This window comes from Camelus dromedarius, chromosome 15 (assembly GCF_036321535.1).
Source record: "Camelus dromedarius isolate mCamDro1 chromosome 15, mCamDro1.pat, whole genome shotgun sequence".
NCBI lineage: Eukaryota > Metazoa > Chordata > Mammalia > Artiodactyla > Camelidae > Camelus > Camelus dromedarius.
Window position 1 is genome coordinate 11,542,002 of NC_087450.1, and position 23,094 is coordinate 11,565,095.

The window sequence follows — 23,094 nt, forward strand, 5'->3', positions numbered from 1 at the left end:
GAGATATTTGTCAAAGGTACAAACTTGTGGCTATAAAATGACTAAGTTCTGGAGATCTAATATACAGCATGGTCACTATAATTAACAATACTTTATTGTATACTTGAGAGTTGTTAAGAGAGTAGGTCATAGATATTATCACCACACACAAAAATGGTAAGTATGTGAGGGCATGGAGATATTAAGTACCTGACTGTGGTAGTCATTTTGTAATATATATGTGTGTTAAGTCAGCACGGTGTCTGCCTTAAGCTTTCATATAATTATATATCAAAAATAATAAAGCTGGTAGGTAAAAAAAAGAAAGTGGAGGGAAGAGTGGCAAGTAATATAGCAGGGTGTATTAAGCCACAGCTGAAAGTATAAACAGGTATACATAGAATGGAGAAAACAGTTCAATAGCGGTAACTCCAGATAAGCTGAGTCTTTGGAGGTGTGAGCTATTATAGATGTGAGGATAAGATGAGGGGCTTAAAATGGCGTGATTTGTTGAAAGTTAGTTTAGAAAACAGTTAATTCATCTACTTCTCCTCTTCCTTGGATGGAATATTTACACTTATATTCTTAGGTGGGAGATTGGAAGATTCTTTTCTAGGGAAATTAATAAAGGACTGCCATAAACTGCCATTTGGATTTCCCCATCAAAGAGGTGATTTCCTGTATAGAATTCCCTAAAGTGGAGCTTGCTAGTTGACAAGCTTTCCTATGCTCACAGACTTTTCTGTAAACTCTAAGTGACTTACTTTTAAATATGAATAACTGGCCAAGGATCAATGGATATTTGAGGAAAATATGCAAGCGGAAAGAAAGACAAAAAATATCAATATAAGAAAACAAGTAACAATAAGAAAAAGTGCTTGGATGGAACAATGCACAAGACAGAGGAATATGTCAGAAAAGTTCGCTGGTATTGTCAAAAATTAAGAAATTTTGTTCTTTATATAAAATGTTGCAAAGGTCATCAGGAGGTATTATGGGAGGATTCAGTATCCGTTAGGAATTCTAGACAAAGGGGGAAAATCACCACAGCATTAGTATTAGAAAATGCCAGGACTCACACTTCCAGATATATTACTTACCCAGCATAATGAACAAATTAAACAAAGACCTACACGAACGTGCATCCTTGTGAAATTGAGGATGTAGAAGGTAAAAGGCTTGAAAAGCTTCCAGAGAAGAAAAGTAATGTAACAGACCAAGGAGTGAAGATCAACACGTCATTGCTTTTCCCACTAGCAAAAATGGATGCCGGAAGACAGTGGAGGGAGCAATGCCTTCGATAGTCCGAGGTAAAATGATTTTCAACCTTAAGTTCTATACTCAGTTAAGTATTTTATCAGTTTATTTGGATGAGGATTAAAGTCATTTTTAAAGTGGAAGGATTCAAGAAATTTAACTCTCATGTTTCATTTCGTAAGAATTACCTGAAGATGTATGTCAACAAAATGAAGGACTAAATTAAGTGAAAGATAGCTATGGAATTATTGGAACTATGGCTTTATCCCCACTGAGAGATGAAATAAGCCCCTCAGAGTGACAACTGTGAAGCAGGCCTTATAAGACAGTCAGCCCAGGTTATACCATTAGAAATAATAAGGTCTTGATAGAATATCTATTATGGTAAGCTTTTTGGAAACAAATCAAGATAATTATAGTTAGAATATTATAGAATTAAAAAAATGTAGGAAGTTTGAAACTCCAAGAAAAACGAAAAGCTGTACAAGAAAGAAACTGTAATCAAATATATGTAATCCTTCCGTATGTACTTGGCTCTGTAATGAGACAGTTTGGTTACATGACATAATGATTAACATTGATTATTGCTTTTCCTTAAAGTACTATGTTGGGAAGATAACTGAAGAAGCAGTAGGGTAAGGAGGTGTATATTTTTAAGCGATGTAAGTTTTTTAACATAAATTAAGGGTATTATTGGAAATGTGAATATAAAAATAGTAACTCTACAGAGCAGGATTGGGTATGGGAAAAGGCATAAGGAGGAGTCTGTTTTTTAGTGAAATAATTTTAGTGTTATTAGATTTTTAAAATTGTGAAGTTATGTTCATTTGGCAGACACTTAAAACAAATAAACTGGGAAAACATGAATTGTTCTATAAACTTGAGTGAGCAGTCATTTGAAGGAGTGGTTTTCTGTTACTAATAAAGTAATTAAGGATATGCACAAAATTTTAGCTCTGGAGATATTCTTTGCAGGAATTATTAAATAGCAAAATATTGGAGGCAATATAAATGTCTTATAGTTCATTATGGACAAATAAACATCCATTCTTTGAAATGCAATACAGTGCAAATATTGTTAATAAATGTTTTTATTTGTAGAGAAAGAAATTTGTAAAATATTTTAAGCAAAAAGCAGATTTGAAAACTTTATTAAGTAATACTTTTTTGATATACCAATATAAATGTATTAGCAGTTATGCAGATAAATAGAAAAATACAGATGAACAAAAAGAAATCTTTATATATATAGACTGGGTTGTCATTCACCAAATAATTGATTATTACTGAATAGAAATTGTACATTGTTTTCCATTTTTTCTTTATGTTTATTTTCTAATTTATTTTACAATTAACTACAATTAACATTGTTTGTGTTTATGGTGTGTATGTGTTGACAAAGGAAAAAGATAGTATTTCAAAAGAGCTGGGAATATCCTAATTCAGAAGAGAATTCTTTTAAAAATTACTGTTGCTTGCCTACATCTAGTGCATCTTACTGCAGTGAGTTTTGTTAGTTCAAAGACTGTTTCCCCCTCAATGAAATATAGTTTTAAATATGAACTGGAGACTTTCAAAGGGCTAAGGATCTCAGTTTTAATTTTAAAGGTGATAAAGGGAAAACTTTTTCTCAACTGAAAAAAAAGCTTCACAAGTATCATAATCCTAGATTTCTCATTCTACTGATTGAAGTTCTTTGGGGTCTGATTAAAGTGTATGAGAAATTGTTTATTTGTTTAGCCCTCCTTTAAAATATCACATAAAATACGCACACACATATACACACTCCTATGGGCACTAATATGTAAATAACTTTTTGGATATGATCTTGCTATGTTTTTTTTTTCCCTTTAGTTTAACTCATTATCCTTGTTTTGTTTTGTTTTTATTTTGTTTGAATAAAATCTGATATTTGATCTAATTGCCAAAGTACCAGTTGCCAGAGCTAGCGCTGATAAACGAGAAGAAACCACTTTGCATTCGCAACTTTTTGTAGTTCTTTTGATTGGTGAGAACTGAAGAGTTAGCTTTGGAGTCTTTATATCTTGATCTTACCAATTATTTTCATGGTTATTCTTTGAGCTTCAGTCATGAGGTTACAATCCTACTTCAGTCTATTGTATGGGATATTATTTTAGCCTTGGTTTCCCTGGGGAAACCTGAGAGGTTGGTACATGAGTGGTTTATTCCAGCATTAAGTATAAGGAGGAGTGAAAAGAGAAATTGGTAAAGTTAGAACAGTGATAACAATTGTGGGGCAGTTTGGTTCCCTAATCCATGGGACCTTCTGAGAAGCCATATGGAACTCACCAGAGGAGGAACAAAAATGAGGAGCATTTTTCTGTTAGCTCTTTGGTCAGGGTTTGCCTCACTTCTGGGCTGAGGATCTTGAATGCTAAGTACTTCTTGTGGTATTCCACACTGTGTTCTCAGCAGAGCCCCTGGGCAGGAAGCTGGAGGTGTGGTGGGGTGCTAGAACTGGTTTTGGTTTACACTACGTGACACTTCCAAGGCTGCCCAGAACAGGCTGCTGATGTTTCTGCTGGAATAAGAGCTAAAGCTGAGAGAATCTGAGTGGATCTTTAAGCACAAGAGATGTCCAGTACAGGTATCTGATACTTGGAATGTAGTGAAAATGCAAAATTGAATGGCACTGTGAAGCAGAATTAGATGCCATTAATAATTAAGGATCTAAATATTGCTAGATCTCAGATGCTTCCAGAGTAGACCATGAAACAAGATTCTTATTTCATTTTGAGAGGGAAGACAGATACAGCTTAACTTTTTAGTGTTTTTTGTTTGACTTATCTTTTAATTCAAGATTTGTTATGTCTATTATCCCATTGAATCCTTGTGGAGGTCCTGAGGTACATTTTATTAACTTTGTTTTTTTCGTTGTTGTTGTTTAATAAATGAGATTGTTGCGTAGAGAAGAACCTGCCCAAGTTTGAAGACTTAATACATTGCAGAGCTTAGACTTAAAGAACTGTCTTACTGCAAGAAAATTTTTTCTTCTCTTTTCTTTCTTTTTGGTATAGCATCCTGTAACTGAAGTCCATAGCAAGCCTCCAACCTATAAGCCCAAATCTCTCCTTTTTCAACTAGTTTCTAATCCTCAAGGTCATTTGTATATATTCATTTAGCCCACTAGAGGTCAGTATTGGGTTGATAAAGACAGAAGCCTTTGACTTGATTCACAGAATTTTAACTCTTTGAGCCTTACTGCTAGGTACCCTAGGAAGTTGTTTCACAATAAAACTTTATTGAATAACGTATGTAATGACAGTTGTGAAAGTTTGAATAGCTACATTTTTAGGTGGTTAATTCAGATCAGGTAATTCTCGAGGGTTTCCCCCCCTCTTCGAATAGGTAGGAGAAAATCCAAATCACGTCTCTTAAGATATTCCTCATCTTTTATTGGGCCAAATCTCATCCTCTTATGGATTTATTTGTTATCCATTACCTTTATATAGTAAACATTTATCTGAGTTTACCGTACGTGTCGCTGTGTCTGGGCTTGGGGGATTCTAAGAATGGCAAAGTAAGTCTCCTATCCTCAAAAATAGAAGATTTACACACTGAATTGCTGTACTGTCATTTTTCTACATGAACATCTGACAGGTTTACTGAATTCATCTTCTCTCTTCTTTCAACTTATTATTCCCCCATTCCTATTGTTTGAATGGAACTTGGAGTTATTCTTATTTCCTTCCCCTTTTCCACGTACATTAAAACATTCAAATTAAAACATTCAAATTAATGTTTTATTACAATTTTCTAAAATTAATTAAAACATTAAAATCAGTAAATTCTGTTGCTTCTGCTGCTTCTGTGTCTGCCGCTACCTTAATTCAAACCTTCATCATTGTTGTTACTCATTTAGTGATCTTTACTGGTTTCCCTGTTTCTAGTCTTTATCTTCTCCCAGTTGACCGTTCCTCTACTCCTAGAGGATTTGCCTCAGTTATAGAGCTGATCCTGTTCTTCCCCTGGTGTTTCTTCTTCAGTTTCTCCGTTGCCTACTGGCTAACCTTGAAACTGCTGTATATGGCATCTTTAACTTTATCTCATGTTAGTCCTAAAAACCTGTTTTCTCATATAAAATTCCTTATGCCTTGGATGGATAGTGTTATTTCACATGTAGAGGTCTTTTCACATGTGGTTCCTTTTTTTCTGGAATGGTTACCCTTTCTTTTTACCTCCCTTTGGAAAAATCATGTTCATCTTTTAAGAACATAGTTTGCTACTTCTTCCTCTGTGAAGCTTTTCCTGAAACCCCTCCAAGGGAAGATATGATTATTTTTTCCTTTGTCCAGTTATTGCACCTGCATTTATTTTTATTATTATACTCATTGCACTGAATCTGAGCCACTGACTTGCCTGTCTTATTTCTCATAATAGAATAATATGCAGTTCAAGAGTCAGAAAATCCATCTTATTTTTTGTATACCCAATATGCGGTGCAATGTCTGGGGCCAAGTTGATATACAGTATGTTTTTGACTAAACGTAGGGAAACAGAGAGAAAGCACTGAGTTAGAACAGTGAGAGGAAGCTTCCTAAAGGAAGAAGAATTTTAGTTAGGTTTTAGAGCAAAGAGTGCATACAAGCAGGGAGACGTCATCTGGTAGAGAAATGATGTAAACAAAGGTATGATAGTGGAAATATTGCTAGTATATTATGAGGTAGAGTCTGATCCAAGTAGAAGAGTCATGTTGGAGAGATACATGGGAAAATTAGGTTCAGTTTCCATTGTGGTGGAGTCTAGGTGATAGATAATGGAGTTTGGATTTGTACTTGTTTAAAAATTTCCACCCTTTTCCCCTCATGCTTAATCGATGTGATGAATAATGTGGTTTAAGAAGGGCCTAGCCATAATATGCAGGGGAACTGAAATGAGAAGGCAGTAAGTTCCACTTTGAGTATGTTGGAAGTAAAGTGATGGTAGAACACTGAGTAGTAATAGGAAACTAGAAATATGCTGTTGGATCTTGGGAGAGTAGAGAGAGTGGTGGAAGAACAGGGACTGAGGGATACATTTTGCTTACTTTCAATATGTTAGGAAACCAGAGAGTAACATCTATGAGGGAGTCTTGAGGAAGAGGTGGTTAAATTTGAAGACTGTTCACAAAGAGAATGAAGCTAAGAAAAATAAAGTGCCTAAATGCCTTCTAAGGTCTATTTGTGTGCTTGGTACCCTGTCACCCCCACTTCAACTAGGCAGCAGAAATCAGTCAGCTGCTCCTTTGGCTCATGATTGTAAAGGTTGTCTTTGGAAGAACAGAATTAATGGTCCTGGTAAGATGGCTTAGCATGTTAGAAAAGATCTCTGAAGAGCTTTTATTGTTTTTTTTTTTCCCATGGATTTTCATGACACATTTTAATTTTAAATATGTATTACGTGTATTATCTATATTTACTCTTTTCCGCTTCCTGTCAATCCCATAACATATGTTTTGAATAGATGGTAGTTTTCACTTGCTTCATAGTGGATAGTGTCAGAGTATTTCATCGTTCAGTGTTTCCAACGTGGCCAGTTCCTGTTTGGTAGATCTGCCCTGACTGCTCCATTATAGACCAGAGAAGCCTTGGTATTTCTGAAAGAGACCTCAAGTTCTGATAAAGTCTTGGAATAAAACTTGCAGTGCTCAGATTTCTTGCATGGGGTTTGCAATTTTAATTTGCTGATTTGGCCTAAACTACTGTGTGCCCCTTCAGATTGATGGGTAAACCAGACACATCTGAGAAGAACAAATCATAGACGACCTAAAATTATTTCCATAGGATGCTTTCAGATTTGTATCATTGCAAGTGTAAATGATAGTACTCAAGTGTGGCTCCTCCTGATTGCTTTTGGTACACTGGTAGTATTTTATTGATTGTGAAAGAAAAATCTTTAACTTCAGATTCAATAAAATAAGGCCAAATTATGACAGCTTTTAGTTTTGCTGTACTGAGAGAGAGGATAGAGTTAAGGGACAAGTGATCACTCTCAAGCTGAGGGCTTGCTTTTTAAAATATGAAAGCTTTAGCTCTCCAAAGTCCTTGACCCCTTTTTGTGTGGTTTGCATTGAAAGCAAGTGGGGAAGAATTTACTTTTGAGAGGAATAGAAAGGATATTCTGTCTAATTTGGGGTCTCAAATGCTTGGAGGATATGTGTGTCTTGTGTACAAACATAAATTCAATGTGTTTGTGTACCTTCTCTATCTCGGTCTGTTACTGAAGCCATGTATTTTGTGTAAGTCAAACCAAAATATCAGCAAGTACTATGCAGAGAGACAAGTTAGTTTCCATTGATTCAAATCTCTGGAATGTAGCTTCTTTTCATTTTCTTGGCAGAAACTAGCTCACATAGTTCAAGTTTTTCTCTGTCCTGTTATAATTGTCTCATTTAACCAGTACCTGGACCAACACCTTTTACTTAATATTTATCTTGAATTCCTTACTCTCATTCAGAATATTTGGAGATTATGATTTTCTCCTGTACTGAGTTCTATTTGTCATGAATAGAAATGTCATATATTGATTAAGGAATGTATATTCCGAGAGGCCACATTTTTAAAGCTTTGTAGCTTGGGATAATACTTTTTTTTTTTTTTTTAAAGGAAAGTTCCATTGCGAAATACTTTTGGAACCTGCTGGATTAGACCATATTAAAGAAATTTCCTTAAAATAGGGCTTTGGATTTTTATTCTGCTAATTGTGTATTTGTAAGCCTTGTACAACATACAGTGTTTCCTGTTTACATGACCACAGAACTCTCTTTTGGGGGAAACATTTTATCATGCTTTGAGGGACTGTTGTTGTAGTAGGAAGATCACTGGGGTGGAATTTAGGAAATCACACTTTGGGCTTCTGATTCACCATGCCTGGCCTTGTGGCCTCTAACAAATCCTTTGTCTTCCAGCCTGTTTCCTGAATGGTGTCTAAAGTTGCTACCAGCTCTAATATTTTGGTTTAACTTCTCCTGTTGACTCTGTATAGTCACACTTTCCACTTCCTTGGATCTATGGAAACCACACCATCATTTGAGTCCATTTTATTAAGCTGAGGAGATCATACTTTTCTATAAGAGTTTAGAAAAAGAAGTGCTTTAAACTCTGTTTTCCACAGACTAAGGTCATGAAATCCTGTTGGATTCATTAGTTCAAATCACTCTGTATAAGAAATTTCATTCTCCTGATTCAATTTATTGGTCTCTTATATCTACATAATGGTGTTTGATGAGAGTTCCCTAAGGTTAAAGTCTCTTGTTCCTCTCCTAAGCATAGTGGCTCTAGTATAGCACTTATCTTCTAAGAGATAAATATTCAGTCATTTGCACTAATCTCTTGGCTACTTAGGTGAAAATGAGTAAATTTAATTTTTGAGGTGATTTAGTGTGTGTATTTGGAAAGCCTTCTTGACGGTATTGACTGATTATCTTTTATTCTGTGGAAACCGGGAAGATGAATTAAGATGGATAACTCCAGGGTTAAAAATGTATACATTAATATGCTTGGTTTTATTTCTGGGACTAAGACTACAAATTAAGGCATTTTGTTGTATAGTCTTTAAGATACCAATCAGTTAACAATTAGAAGGTCTTTGAATGCTCAATTGTTTTATTTCTTTGTTTCTTTTTGTTTGTATCTGTGTATGTGTTTCTGTCCTAGGCCCAACAACAAAGAAACCTGGATAATATCATCTTGCAACAACCCAGAATAGGTAGCAAGAGAAAATTTAAGAAAGATGCATATACGATTTTTGATACAGAGATAGAAAGCACTAGCCCCAAGTCTGAACAAGATTCAGGAATCCTGGATGTTGAAGATGAGGAAGATGATGAAGAGGTAACTGACATATGAACTGGGGACGTGAACCTGTTGTTCTGTTTAAATAGAGTATGTTTGAGGTATGATGAGTAACTTACCCATATGATTTAGCTTGTGTGATCTTCTGGATATTAGATACCATTTTAAATACAATATGGTCCTCTATTTAAGGAAATTGAAGATGCACAAAAATATCTTGGATTCCATTTCTTTAGATTTTAACTATACTCACCCATTTTCCCCCTAAGTTTCAGGGTTTTGGGATTGCATACTGATGGGGTGCTACATTAAGGTAGACTTTACCTGACCTAGAGAAAGATATCTAGATGACCTCCCCTGAAATGGGAACAGAGTTACTTGAGACAAATAAAAGATGTTACTTTAAACAGTAGGGAGTAAACAAAGAGATTTCTTAGCCTTGAGAAATGGTTTAGACTGAAAATATTAAAAGGTTCCAGAAAATTGAGAATACATTTCTGGAGGAAATAAATGTATGAGTGATTAGAGGGAATCTGGGAACTTAATGATGTATCCATCACCTCTTAGTTCTGTGACACTTTCAGGTAAAGAATAAGATTAAGTGGCTGAACTGGTATAGTTTTTTTATATCCTTCTTTGTTGCTGGAAGTATATTTAATGTATTTTTAAAAATAAAACTACTGTGACATTTGAGATTTCCAGTTAAAATGTTTTTTAAAATACGTATCATTTGCATAAACTGGGTCAGTTTATTTGTGAGTGTGGTGGTTAGGAAGGGGCGTGAGCTTTGGGGAGTTACAGACTGCGTTCAGATTCTGGCTTTGCCACTTTACTTTATTTTACTTTTAAAAATTATCATTAATGATCATATTATTTACTTTTCAAATGTCCACTGACTTGTGCAAGGAGCCATTTACTTCTGTTCTCAGTAACCTGTTTTGCCTTTAAGTATTTGTCTCCTCATTGTTTCATTTCTCCAGATAAAACTGCGTTTCCTGTCTCTTCTCCATCATTGTTCTTTGTTATACCCTTACTACCCTTCTTACTTTCCTCCCCTCAATAAAGCTGCAGCCCCAAACCTGTCACTGTCCAACTTTGTAATCTTAGGTCATTTTTAATCTGTTGGAACTTCAGTGTCTTGGTCTACAAGTAAGACAGGAATCTCTACCTCCTAGGACCGCACAAGTGCCTGTACCATAAAAGGTGTTCAGCACATGTTAGCTTCTGTCCTTTTTCACTGCTCTTCCTTGCTGATTTCATATCACTACTGTCAGTGTGCTTGTCCTTATTGTCATTCTTCTGTCACTTCAAAAATCAAGTTGGCACTGTTTAAAATGGGCTGAAAAGCAAATAAATAAATTACTTAAGTGTCTAAAACATTAGCATTAAATTTTCATTGCTTATCTGTCATTTGTGTCAAGTACTACATTCTTTTATGTGGTTTTTGTAATTGAGGGAACACATTTCTGTAATACAAGTCAATAATTGTATTTATTATTTATCAGGATATGTTTACTATGTAAGTGAGGTACATTAATAGTTAACAGTGAGTGAAAGTTTCATTGTAATTCCTATTGTACTTGCATAACAAGAACTTCTAATAGCTCTAAGAAATAGAGCTAAGGAAAAACCAAGCTTTCCCCTGGAAATGGAAATGGAAGACTTGATCCCCTGAATGCTTTTTGCATTCTGTCTTGCCTGACATGACTGGTCTGGTAGGATATGGATCCACCGTGGAGACCAGATTGTTAGGAATTAGGCCCAGCACTGATGACAATTATGGTAGTAGTACCATTAAAACGTAAGTATCAAGAAAGTCCAGTTAACACTTTTACTCACATTTTGGGTGCTCATCAAGAAAGTTAGATTTTTTTCAGGCTCAATGGCTTAAGGAAATAGTAGTTAGATGTAGTCTATGCCCTGGATAATACACACCCCGAAGAGATGGTTATGTGATAAGATGAAAGAATGAAACAAATACACAGTTCTTATATATTAGTAAGAACTTTCTGGATATGAGCTATTCTTTATCATTAACTTGCTGAAGATCCTGGCCAAGTCCTTTTTAATTATTGTGCAATATTCTTTGTTTTGTCTTCTGAGGTCCAGGGAAGAAACTGCGACTAGTAAAACATGTCGGGGTTCCTCATAAAGGAAGTATTATAAGAATGTACTTAGAAGTTAACATTTAAAAATGGTTCTGTATCCCAAGTCAAACAGAATTTCTATTGGAGATTTGCTGATTGAGCTCTTACAACAAGAATTCAGCACTTCACTGTCATCTAATGGCATCCTACCTTTAAAAAAAAAAATCCTACCTTAGATTTATTTACTTCTCAGTTTGAATCTTCTTCAAGTGCACATTCTTAATCTCAAACCTCATGTAGAGAATTATTTATTTAGATGTCTCCAAACTGGTTTCTTGGCATAGTTCTTGCATGGTGTGAATAAATTCTTCAGATAAGGTCTTCCGTGACCCACTGTGACGTGCTGACCTTCATTCTTGTCATTCTTCAACAGACCTCATTGAGAGCAGCGTAAATAGTTTTTGAAATATTTTGACTTTTAAACTGTGGCATAGAACAAGTAGGGTAGTAGTTCTTAATCTATTTAGAGGTCATATATTCTTGTGAGAGTTTGATAAAAATACATGGAGTCTTTTCCCAGTAAAATGTACATATATTCACTCACAAAAAGCTCTGCATGGAATTTCAGGGAATTCATGAAACTCATGTTGCCCCTAGGACCTAAGTTAAGAACCCGTGTTTTTAGGGCAAGTGCTTCTTTAACTTTAATGTGCATAAGAATCACCTTGGGATTGTATTAAAATGCAGATTCTGATTCTGCTGGTTGGGGGTGAATCTGAGAATCTGCCTTTTTAACAAGCTCCCAGGTAAGGATGGTGCTTCTGGTTCCAGGATACACTTTGAGTTGCAAGGCTATCGTGGACCATGAGGAAGCATTTTTAGTACATGAAGAAAACAAACTCATGAATATTTGGGTCTCCTGTTGATTTTTCATTAATGTGGCTTAAAATTTTTCCAACAATGAATGCAGTACTTGAAGAGAAAGTTGTATTTTGTTTTCTAAAATTTGTTGCTTATAATGGATTACCAGCATTATTTTTTTATGAAATTTTATGATTCTGATTTAATATACTTAAGTTTAGGTATTTTTTTTTTTCATCCTCTGAAGTTTTTACCCTTTCCTATGCTCTTAATTGAAGTACACTTAACACATTCTTCGAGCTAAATGACATTTGTACATTATTTGCTATGGCTTTAGGTGATACTTAACAGTAGACCATAGAATGAAATGAGAAGGAAAACTAACAAACTAGAAAAATAGCTTTGCACATAGTAAACAGATACTGTATTGTTGAACTGAAGTAAAGTTTGTGCCAGAGATGGGAGAAATTTAATAGCATAGGAAACTACAGATGATGTCACAATAGTAAATTATCATCTCGGATGAAAAACTGACTACATGTTGAACTGACTGATGGAGCCAATCTCTTGATTGCTGAGAAGTGTTGCAGGAAGACTATTCCCCTGTAAATTCTCTCCCTATTTGTGTTTTATTTTTGTCAAAGCTAATGAAAGGGTCTTCTTAATTAAGGTAAGGGTTTTTTTTGTACTTGTCATATATTAAAATTGAACTATATAAACTGCTGATATGTCACTGTTTTTGATCAAGAACTTAATTCAGATATGTATGATTTGGGGAATTTTTTTTAAAAAACTACTTTTTATACAGTTTTTAAAGGCTACTTTCCAGTTACGGTTATTACAAAATATTGGCTATATTCCCCATGTTGTACAATATATCCCTGAGTCTATCTTGTACCCCTCCACTCCCTCACCCCTTTACTGCCTGCCCCTCCCCACTAGTAACCACTACTTTGTTCTCTATATCTGTGGGTCTGCTAATTTTTTTATTGTATTGACTAGTTTATTGTGTAACATTACAAGTATAAGTGATATTATACAGCATTTATCTTTCTCTGACTTATTTCATTTAGCATAATGTCCTTCAAGTCCATCCATGTTGCTGCAAAGGGCAAAATTTCATTCTTTTTTATGGCTGAGTGGCATTCCATTGTGTGTATATATATATATATATATATATATATATATATATATATCATATCTGCATCCATTCGTCTGTTGATAGACACTTAGGTTGTTTCCATGCCTTGGCAATTAATTGTAAACAATACTGCTATGGACATTGGGGTGCATGTATCTTTTTGAATTATTGTTTTGTTTGTTTGTTTGTTTGTTTTTGATGTATACCCAGGAGTGGAATTGCTGGGTCATGTGGTAGTTCTATTTTTACTTTTTTGAGAAACCACCATACTGTTTTCCCCAGTGGCTGCACCAATTTACATTCCCACCAACAGTATACAAGGGTTCCCTTTTCTCCATAGCCTTGCCAATATTTGTTATTTGTAGACTTTAAAAATAATAGCCATTCTTACAGGTGTGAGGAAATATCTCATTGTGGCTTTGATTTGCATTTCCCTGATGATTAGTGCCCTATGTTGAGCATCCTTTCATGTGGATGTTGAACCATCTTTGATTGTGGTGTTTAATCCTTTTAATGTATTGTTGAATTCAGTTTGCTAATATGTTGTTGAGGATTTTTACATCTATGTCCATCAAGAATATTTGACCTCTGTTTTTTTTTCCCCCCCTGTGTTGTCATTGTCTGGTTTTGGTATCAGGGTAATACTGCCTCATAAAATGTATTTGGAAGCATTCCCTCCTGTTCATTTTTTGGGAATGGTTTGAGAAGGATAGGTGATAAATCATTTTTGAATGTTTGGGAGAATTCACTAGTGAAGGCATCTGGTCTAAGCGTTTTGCAGGGAGGTTTTTGATTACTGATTCAATTTCCTTAATAGTAATCAGTCCATTCAGATTTTTATTTTCTTATGGTTCAATCTTGGTAGACTCTTACCTTTTAAGAAATTTTTCTGTTTCTTCTAGGTGTTCGATTTGTTGGTACATTGCTGTTCATAGTATTCTCTTATCATTCTTTGTATGTTTGTGGTATCAGTTGTAACTTCTCTTTCATTTCTGATTTTATTTCTTTGAGCCCTCCCATGTTTTTTTCTTGCTCTAGAGGCTTGTCAATTTTATTATCTTAAAGAACCAGCTCTTCATTTCATTGATCTTTTTTATTGTCTTTTTAATCCCGACTTCATTTATTTCTGTGCTGATCTTTTTTTTTTTTTTTCTTCTGGTAACTTTAGGCTTTGTTTATTCTTTTTTTTCTAGTGCTTTTATTTTATTTTATTTTTTCTAGTGCTTTTAAAGTGTAAAGTTAGATTTGTCTTGTTTCTTGATGTAGTTCTGTACTGCTGTGAACTTCCTCTTAGAACTGCATTTGCTGCATCCCATAGATTTTAGTATGTCATATTTCTTTTTTTTTTAAGGGCTTTGTAATTTATTTTATTTATTTTTTGTTGTTGTTAGTATGTCATATTTCTATTTACACTGGTCTGTGGGTAATTTTTGATTTGTCCTTTGGTTTCTTCAGTGACCCATTGGTTGTTCAGTAGCATGTTGTTTAATCGCCACGTCCTTGTGGTTTTCCCAGTTTTCTTCTTGTAATGGTTTTCTAGTTTCCTACCACTGTGGTCAGAAAAGATGCTTGATATGATTTCAGTCTTGTTAAATATATTGATACTTGTTTTCTGGGCTAACATGTGACTTATCTTGGAGAATGTTCCATGTGCACTTGAGAAGAATGTGTATTCTACTTGTTTTGGATGGAGAGTTTTCTGTATAAATCAATTAAGTTTATTTGATCAAAGTACCATTTAAGGCTGATTTTTTTAATTGATTTTCTGTCTGAATGATGTATTCATTGCTGTAAGTAGGGTGTTAAGGTCCCCTACTATTATTTTTATTGCTGTTAATTTTCTAAGTTTGTGAATATTTGCTTTATATATTTTGGTACTCCTATGTTGGGTGCATACATATTTATGAATGTTATCTTCTTGCTATGCTGACCCCTTTATTGTTACGTAGTGCTTCTCTGTGTCTTTTTTTACAGTCCATTTTGTCGTATATGAATATAGCTATACCAGCTTTCTTTTTGTTTCCATTTGCATGGAATATCTTTTTCCATCCCTTTACATCCAGTCTGTGTATGTCCTTACTTGTGAAGTGAGTCTTTTGTGGGCAGCATACAGATGGGTCTTTTTTTTTTTCAATCCATTCAGCCACTGTATATCTTTTGATTGGAGAATTGAGTCCATTTACATTTAACGTAATTATTGGTAGAGATGCAGTTAGTGCCATTCTGTCATTTGTTTTCTGCCTATTTTAATAGTTTCTCTGGTTTTTTCTTTTTCTCCTCCCTTGTGGTTAGATGATTTTCTGTAGCACTGTGTTTAGATTCCTTTCTCCTTTTCTTTTGTGTATTTGCTATAAGTTTTTTATTTGTGGTTTTTATAAGGTTCACATGTATCATCCTATTTATCTAACAGTCTAAATTGATAGTAACTTAAATTTGAGAACAGTTTTATATTTTTTGCTACTCCTTGCTACATTTTACATCTTTTTATTTTATGTTCCTTTAAAATTATTATATTTGTAGCTAATTTTACTTCTTTTGTCTTTTAAGCTTCATGGCAGCTTTATGAGTGATCAATCTGCTACCCTATATATTTACCTTTTCCTGTAAGATTTTTACTTTCATATGTTTTTTCATTAATTAATGTAGTTTTTATTCAGCCTAGAAAAGTCCCTATAACATTTCTTATCAGGCTGGTTTAGTGGTGATAAACTTCTTTAGATTTTTCTTATCTCTTTACTTCTTTTTAAATTTTGAATGATAACCTTGCTGGGTACAGAATTATTGGTTGGCAATTTTTTCCTGTCAGCACTTTGAATTTGTCATGCCACTCCCTTCTAGCCTGCAAAGTTTCTTCTGAGAAGTCTGCTGGGAGACTTATGAGGTTTTCTTTGTATGTAATAAGTTGTTTTTCCCTTACTGCTGTTAAGAGTCTCTCTTAGTCATTAACTTTTACCATTTTAATTCTAAAGTTTCTTGGTGTGGTTCTCTTTGGTTTCATCTTACTTGGAACTCTCTAGGTTTCCTGGACCTGGATATTTGTTTCCTTCTCCATATTAGGGAAATTTTCAGCCATTATCTTTTCAAATAATTTTTCTGACCCTTATTCTTCTCTTTTCCTTCTGGGATCTCTACAGTGTGAATGTTTTTCCATTTGATGTTGTTTCAGAAGTTTCTTAAGGTATATTCACTTTTTAAAATTCATTTTTTCTTTTTTCCTTTTTTGGGTGATTTCCATTGCTTTTTCTTCCAGCTCATTGATTCATTCTTCTACTTCATCCAGTCTGCTCTTTGACCCCCTTAAGTGTATTTTTTCAGTTGAGTTATAACCTCTGCTTGCTACTGTCTTGTATTTTCTATCTTTTTTGTTGAAGTTATCACTGTGTTCAATTACTTCTCTCCTGAGTTTACTTTCAACTCTTCATCAGGTAGATTGCTTGTCTCTATTTCATTAAGGTCTTTTTCCGGGCACTTGTCTTGTTTTTTTCATTTGGAATATGTTCCTCTGTCTCCTTATTTTACCTAACTCTGTGTGTTTGTCTGTATGTATTAGATGACATAGTTCTTTCAATCTTGAAGGAGTGTTCTTGTGTAGGATATGACCTCCTGTAGGAAGATCCCCAGTCTTCCCTGGCCACCAGAGCCAGGTACTCAAGGGTCTTCCCTCATGTGGGCTGTGAGTGCCCCCCAGCTGTGGGGCCTCAACTGCTGAATGGGGAGGCTGAAGTGTGGTACACTTGCCTGACCTTGTTGTGATGTTGGAAATTTGTTTTGAATCTCTATATCATCTTTTAGCATATGCAAATGTTATTGCTTTTTTCCTAAATGTGTAGAAAGTACTTAAAATTTCTTTTTAGAAGTAGCAAACATTTTATATTGAGAATATATTAGATTTACTAGGAATATAATTTTTGAAATATCTGAAGGTTAAAACACAAAGAATCATTTAAGGTGATATATTACTTGCAAGAAAGGAGTCAATAATACCTACTGAGGGTAAAGTTATTTTGAGGATTGACTGAAGTAGTGTATACAATGCTCTTGTCATAATGCTTGGCACATACAACGTTATCAGTATATAATAGTTACTATTATGGGGTTCTGACTGTGTGCTTTTTTGGAATAAAGGTGAAATATAAGTTGATGTAGCTTTTGATGATGTATATTTGCACGGAGTGGTGAATGCTGTCTACTGTAAACACAAAAATCTACTGAAAGAAAGCAGTATTGAGTAAGAAATAGCTTGAAGAAGCAGGGCCTATGATATCTTCTTTGTTTCTAAGTCACTTCAGAGCTTCTGCATTCTTCAATGGTGCCATATTTCTTGCACATCTCATATTCTAGTTTATTATCTCTTGTAATTTGTTTACACACTGTTAGAGAGCAGTGGTCACTATGTTATCTATACAACTCTTAACAGAGTATGAGTGAAATAAATGCTTGTTGACCAAATGATCCATGTCAGGTTTAGCTGTTACGATTTTGGTGTCTTTTTTGAAATATGTAATTAACAGGATGGAATTGCTAATTTAAATGCATATGTCATGCAATAAGTATAAAGCCTTCTGCGATGTCTTGTTGATTATAGTACGTTACTAATTTTGAGGTAATAAGTTGTATTTGTTTGCTAGAGCTGCCATGCCAGAATGGCACAGGTTGTGTAGCTGAAACAGCAAAAATTTATTTTCTTACAGTTTTGGAGGGTGGAAGTCTCAAGAACAAGGTGCCAGCAGGGTTGATTTATCCTCAGGCCTCTCTCCTTGGCTTGCAAATGACCACCTTCTTGTGTCCTCACATGACATTTTCTCTGCTTGCATGCCCCTACTGTGTCTTCCTCTTCTTTTTTTTTTTTTTTTTTCACCTTTTAAAAATATTTATTTATTTGTTTTTTAAACTTTTTTTTATTGAGTTATAGTTATTTTGCAATGTTGTGTCAAATTCCAGTGTAGAGCACAATTTTTCAGTTATACATGAACACACCTATATTCATTGTCACATTTTTTTTTTCACTGTGAAGTACCACAAGATCTTGTATATATTTCCCTGTGCTATGCAGTATAATCTTGTTTATCTATTCTACTTGTCTTCCTCTTCTTATAATGACACCAGTCCTATTGTGTTAGGATCCCACACTTATGACTTTAGTTAACCTTAATTACCTCCTAAATGGCCCTATTTTCGAATGTTATCTCTTTGCAGGTTAGGACTTCAACATACGAATGTTGAATTTTGGAAAGATGCAGTTCATTCCATATCAGGGTGATTGTAAAAAATATAAATTTTTATTTAGAAAGTATAAATTCTGTCAGCTTTTGTGCTATTGGAGGAAATCATGTAATTTCTCTAAGCATCTTTTTTCTCACCTATAAAATAATGACAATAATTAATTTATGTCAAATTTCTTATGTAAAATTGTGGTTATTATGATATTTGATCCAAATTTCAGATTGTTTATTACAGAACTTTCTATTAACAGGAAGGTAACAAGATGAGGATTATTTCTCAGAAAACTAAAGTGAAATGAAGGGTGCCATTAGGACTTTATAGTTTAAATCAGAGGTTGCGTATTGGCAGTCCTCGGGCCAGAAACAGCTTCTAAAATGGTTGTTGGCTTGTAGAGTGCTTAAAAGTTAAAATTAGTCTCCACCTTTTAAAAGTCAGTTGAATTCACATAAAAATTTGTATTTTCACCTTCGGCTCTTTCTAAGCATGTTAGTAATACACTCACTGTAAGGTATAAAGTTTTTCCAATGAGGGATAAAGTTTTTCCACTAAGCCACAATCATTGTTGTGTCTCCACCTCTAGAGTAATACTCTCTTTTTAAAAACTTTTAAGAAAGAATTTTAAATGTTCAGAAAACTTACCAGAGTGCTAAAATGGACAGCCATGTACCTTTTATTCTCAGCCCAGCCCCCCACCTACAGTTGAGTCATTTGAAAGAAAATGGCATATTTCATCAATCTGTTATATTTGAACTCTCAATACTGCAACCAGTAGTTTTCTGAGAATGACATTCTTTTGCATAACCACAATACAGTGATCACACTCAGGAATTTTAACATTGATACAATACTACCACTTAATATATAACTCGTACCAGTGTTCCCAATTGTCCCAATAATGTCTTTTATAGCAGATTTTTTTCTTTCATTTTTTTTCCTGCAGCCACATCTAGACACCTATCACATAACTGCATTTAATTTTTATGTCTATTCTTCTTTAATATCCTTCTATTTAGGTACATTTGGTGCATCCCTGTGTTTAGGTTCAAGTTAATTTTTTTGGCAGGAATACTACGAAAGTCATGCTAATTTTTTTTGGTGCATCATATTGGGGGTGCACAATTGATTAAGCTGGTGTCTACCAGATTTCTCTACTGTAAAGATGCCTTTCGCCCTTTGTAGTTAATAAGTGAACTATAGAGTGATACTTTTAGATCATGCAGCTATCCTGTTTCCTAATAGATTTTTCACTCAGTGGTTGGAATTCATTGATGACTCTTTCTTGAATTATGTGTTACTATGGTGATTATAAATTAGTGATTTTTGTATCTCTTTCATTTCTTTCATGCTGATTAGTTGGCATTCTTCTATAAAGAACTTTTATCTCCCTTTCCTTTTTATTTGTGTCATTGTTTGCACATATATTCTTAATTTATACACAGTGGTTATAGTCCATTCTTGTCTTTGGTTTTGTTTCTCCACTTGCTCTAGATTTGGCCCATAGGAGTCTCATCCATTGCCCAGTCTCATCCATTGTCCTTTGACTTATCTTCATCAGCTTTTGAGGACTTCCTTTTTTTCTGGCACAAGATGCTCTTGTTCACTGTAGGTTCTGCCTCAGCCCCAGTGTTAGGTATTTAGTCAAAGAGCTCTTGTTGCTTTTACTGGAGAATGATTTTTAGAAACTGAGATACGGGCATTAGGTATGCTCTTTTTGTGGACAGAGCTGAGAAATACACATGCTACACCAACAAAGACATTTCTATAAATCGTGAGTTAAAACTGATGCTTCCAATTTAAGCTTAATATCACAGGTCTTCCTCTTCTATTCCATATTTGTAACTTTGAGAATTCTGGTTTCCAGAGTATTAATATATTTACTCATTTGCATAATCATATAACACAGAATAGTTTCAAAATTGTTATGCACATGTCACTAACAGCAGTGAATTTGTCAAGTTCAAGATATTTTTGTAGCTCTTCTCATCCTACAATATATCCACTGGGGCTATACAGTTCAGAGTATTTTGTCCAAATGTTTCTTGGCTATTTTATTTTCTTTTGTGTGATTGTTACCAAATTTGTACATTATTAGATTTATTTGTTTCCTTTTGTATTATTTTTTGGGGTTCCTTATCCTTATTCATTTAGTTTTTGACTGTGTAAAATATGAACATGGCTCAAAAGGCAAAATTATGTAAGAATATACGTTCAGTGAAATCCCATTGTCTTCTTTATCTCTTCCACCCTCATTGTACCTGCCATTTGTTTGTAATTAGTACTGTGAGTTTGTGTGTGTGTATGTACGTACCCTTTTTCATACCTTCCACAATATTAGTGTATCGCATATATATTTATACTTTATTTTTCAGTTGAAAATATATTCTGAAAATTATTTCATATCAGTTCATAGATATTTTCATTCCATTTTTACTGCTAAAATTGTACTCCGTTATTTGAATGTACCATAGTTTATGTAACCAATCTCCTATATGTAGGCATGTAATGATTTCCAATATTTCCCTTTTAAAATACAGTGTTTCAACTACACAGCTATGAGAATTGGCTTAAAAAATATTGACGATATGAAGTACTGACAGGGTGTACAGCGACTTAGATGTTGTTGTGAAAATGGGAATGGTATAGTGAGTTTGGAAAACAGCCTGGCAGTGTATTTTAAAGTTGAGCTTATACTTACCATGTGACCCAGCAATCTCATTGCAAGATATTTCCCTTTTATGTTCACACAATAACCTGTACGTGAGTGTTTATAGCAACTTTATTCACACATTGTCAGAAAGTAGATGCAACCCAAGTGTCCTTCAGTGAGTGAAGGGATAAATGAACTGTGGTATATCCATAACTGGAGTAACATTCAGAAGTAAAAAGAAGTGAGTTATAGATACATGAAACAATATAGATGACTCTCAAGTGCATTATACTAAGTGAAAGAAGCCAGATTTGAAAGCTGCATACTATATGAGTCTATTTAAATGACATTCTTGAAAAGGTAAAACTCCAGGGACATAAAATGGATCAGTGTTTGTCAAGGGCTGGGTGTTAGGGAACAATCTGACCACAAAGGGGCATGAGGGAGTATTTGGGGGGTGGTGGAACCTTTTTTTAAAATCTAGATTTTGGTAGTGATTCCAGGACTATAATGAACCTTTCAGAACTTACAGAGCTGTTCACTAGAAAGGATGAACTTTACTACTGCATACAAAGCACCTTAAAACTTTTAAAAAGTTTCAAAATAAACCCGAAAACCTGAGAATTGTTTTCCATATAGCTGGAGGTGTAGCTTCAGGGTGGGTTCCTAGAAGCAGGATTGTTGATTTAAGGAGAAAATGCATGTGTAGTTTTGTTAGATAATGTCAAATGCTGCTTATGGAGGTTGTGCCATTTTCTGTACCTTCCCTGTACCACCAGTGGTTGAGGTGCTGTTTTCTCACAGCTACTTTCAGAGAGCATTTTGTTAAGCTTTTGAATTTTTGCCAGTTGTGTAGATTTAAAAGTGGTATATTTGTATAGTTTTAATTTGCAGTCCCATTACTGTGGGTGAAATGTAGTGTCTGATAAGCTTGAGGGCTATCTGTATCTTTTTCCCCCCAGTAAACGATCTGCTCATATCTTTCACTCATTTTTCTCCTGATTTTGTTTTTTCCCTTCAATTTTTATCATTTCTCTCTATATTAGGGATATTTACCTGTCATACTAGATATTTACCTGTCCTTTAACTGTAATATTAGATTTTCTTTCTATCCACTTTTGATTAATTTTTCCTTCTCTTAGAACTTTTATACTTAATACTGTATTAGGGCTAAATTACCTTTTTGCCTGATCGTTTAGAGTTTCTTAGCATATAGTAGATCATTGTTAAATAAAGACCAGTTGAATTTTTATTTCCTAAGTGTTCAGCTTCAAGCAGAGAACTCTTGAGGGACTATCATTTGATATTGACCACAAGGTTTTTTGCAGTGCCTCAGTAAGGAGAAATGCTGATTTTCTTCTGCTTAGTGTAAACACGAGCAAATTTAGTGGTAATCTGCTTAGGGATTTCTCAGGAAGAATCCTAGTAGTTTGTGAGAGGCTCAGTAGAAAAATACTATACTTTTTAGGTTAGGGCTCTGGTCAGGGCATTCTTATATGTTCAAAGGCTTAGAACATTTTTTATACTTCTGCTAATTCTAGTCACTTAGAATCCTAGGCTTTCTAATTTTTGTTGGTGTTTCTGTGGTGTTTAGTCCAACTGTATAAAGCTTATGTCCCAATGAATTCTACTCTTTTCTCTGAAGTTTGGAAGTCAGGTAGTTCAGAAAGGCACACTGGTGAGAAATGTTTGCCAGGTATTTCTTGGCTTTCAGACATAATGTGGGCAGTCAAGTTGATCCTCTGAATTCAAAGGCAGTGTCCCTTTAGCTAATTGTTTGTTGTTTTCTCCCTTGAGAAAAATATCTGGTACATTTTAACAACTTGAGATCCAACTAATAATGTTCAGAAATAGGCACCGAGTCCCTACATTCATTTACCAATACCAAGAAACCAAATACCAAAGTACTGTTTTGTGTCAAGTGGTAATCAGAAATATTTTCAAGATGGAGAATGACTCAGATAATTAGTGAGAAACATATCTAAATTCCTTGTGAATTTCTATCATACCCCCTTTAGGTGATCTACCTACTTTGAAAAGTTTCTTAAGAGAAAAATAAATGGCCTCTGTGTGTGTGTGTGTGTGTGTGTGTATCTCCTGGGATGG

At 34.5% G+C, this 23,094-nt stretch overlaps 1 protein-coding gene across 3 annotated transcripts in view; it reads left to right on the forward strand.

Moving 5' to 3' along the window:
• EXOC6B (exocyst complex component 6B) overlaps positions 1 to 23,094 on the forward strand; it is a 568,031-nt gene that overhangs the window by 250,695 nt on the left and 294,242 nt on the right. For 2 of the 3 annotated variants that reach the window (XM_064494396.1, XM_010994663.3), the window contains one exon: positions 8,892 to 9,068. The exons of the other annotated variant lie outside the window; for it this stretch is intronic. In XM_064494396.1, coding sequence (XP_064350466.1) covers positions 8,892 to 9,068 — 177 coding nt within the window. The remainder of the gene's footprint in view (positions 1 to 8,891; positions 9,069 to 23,094) is intronic. 3 annotated transcript variants of the gene reach the window in all.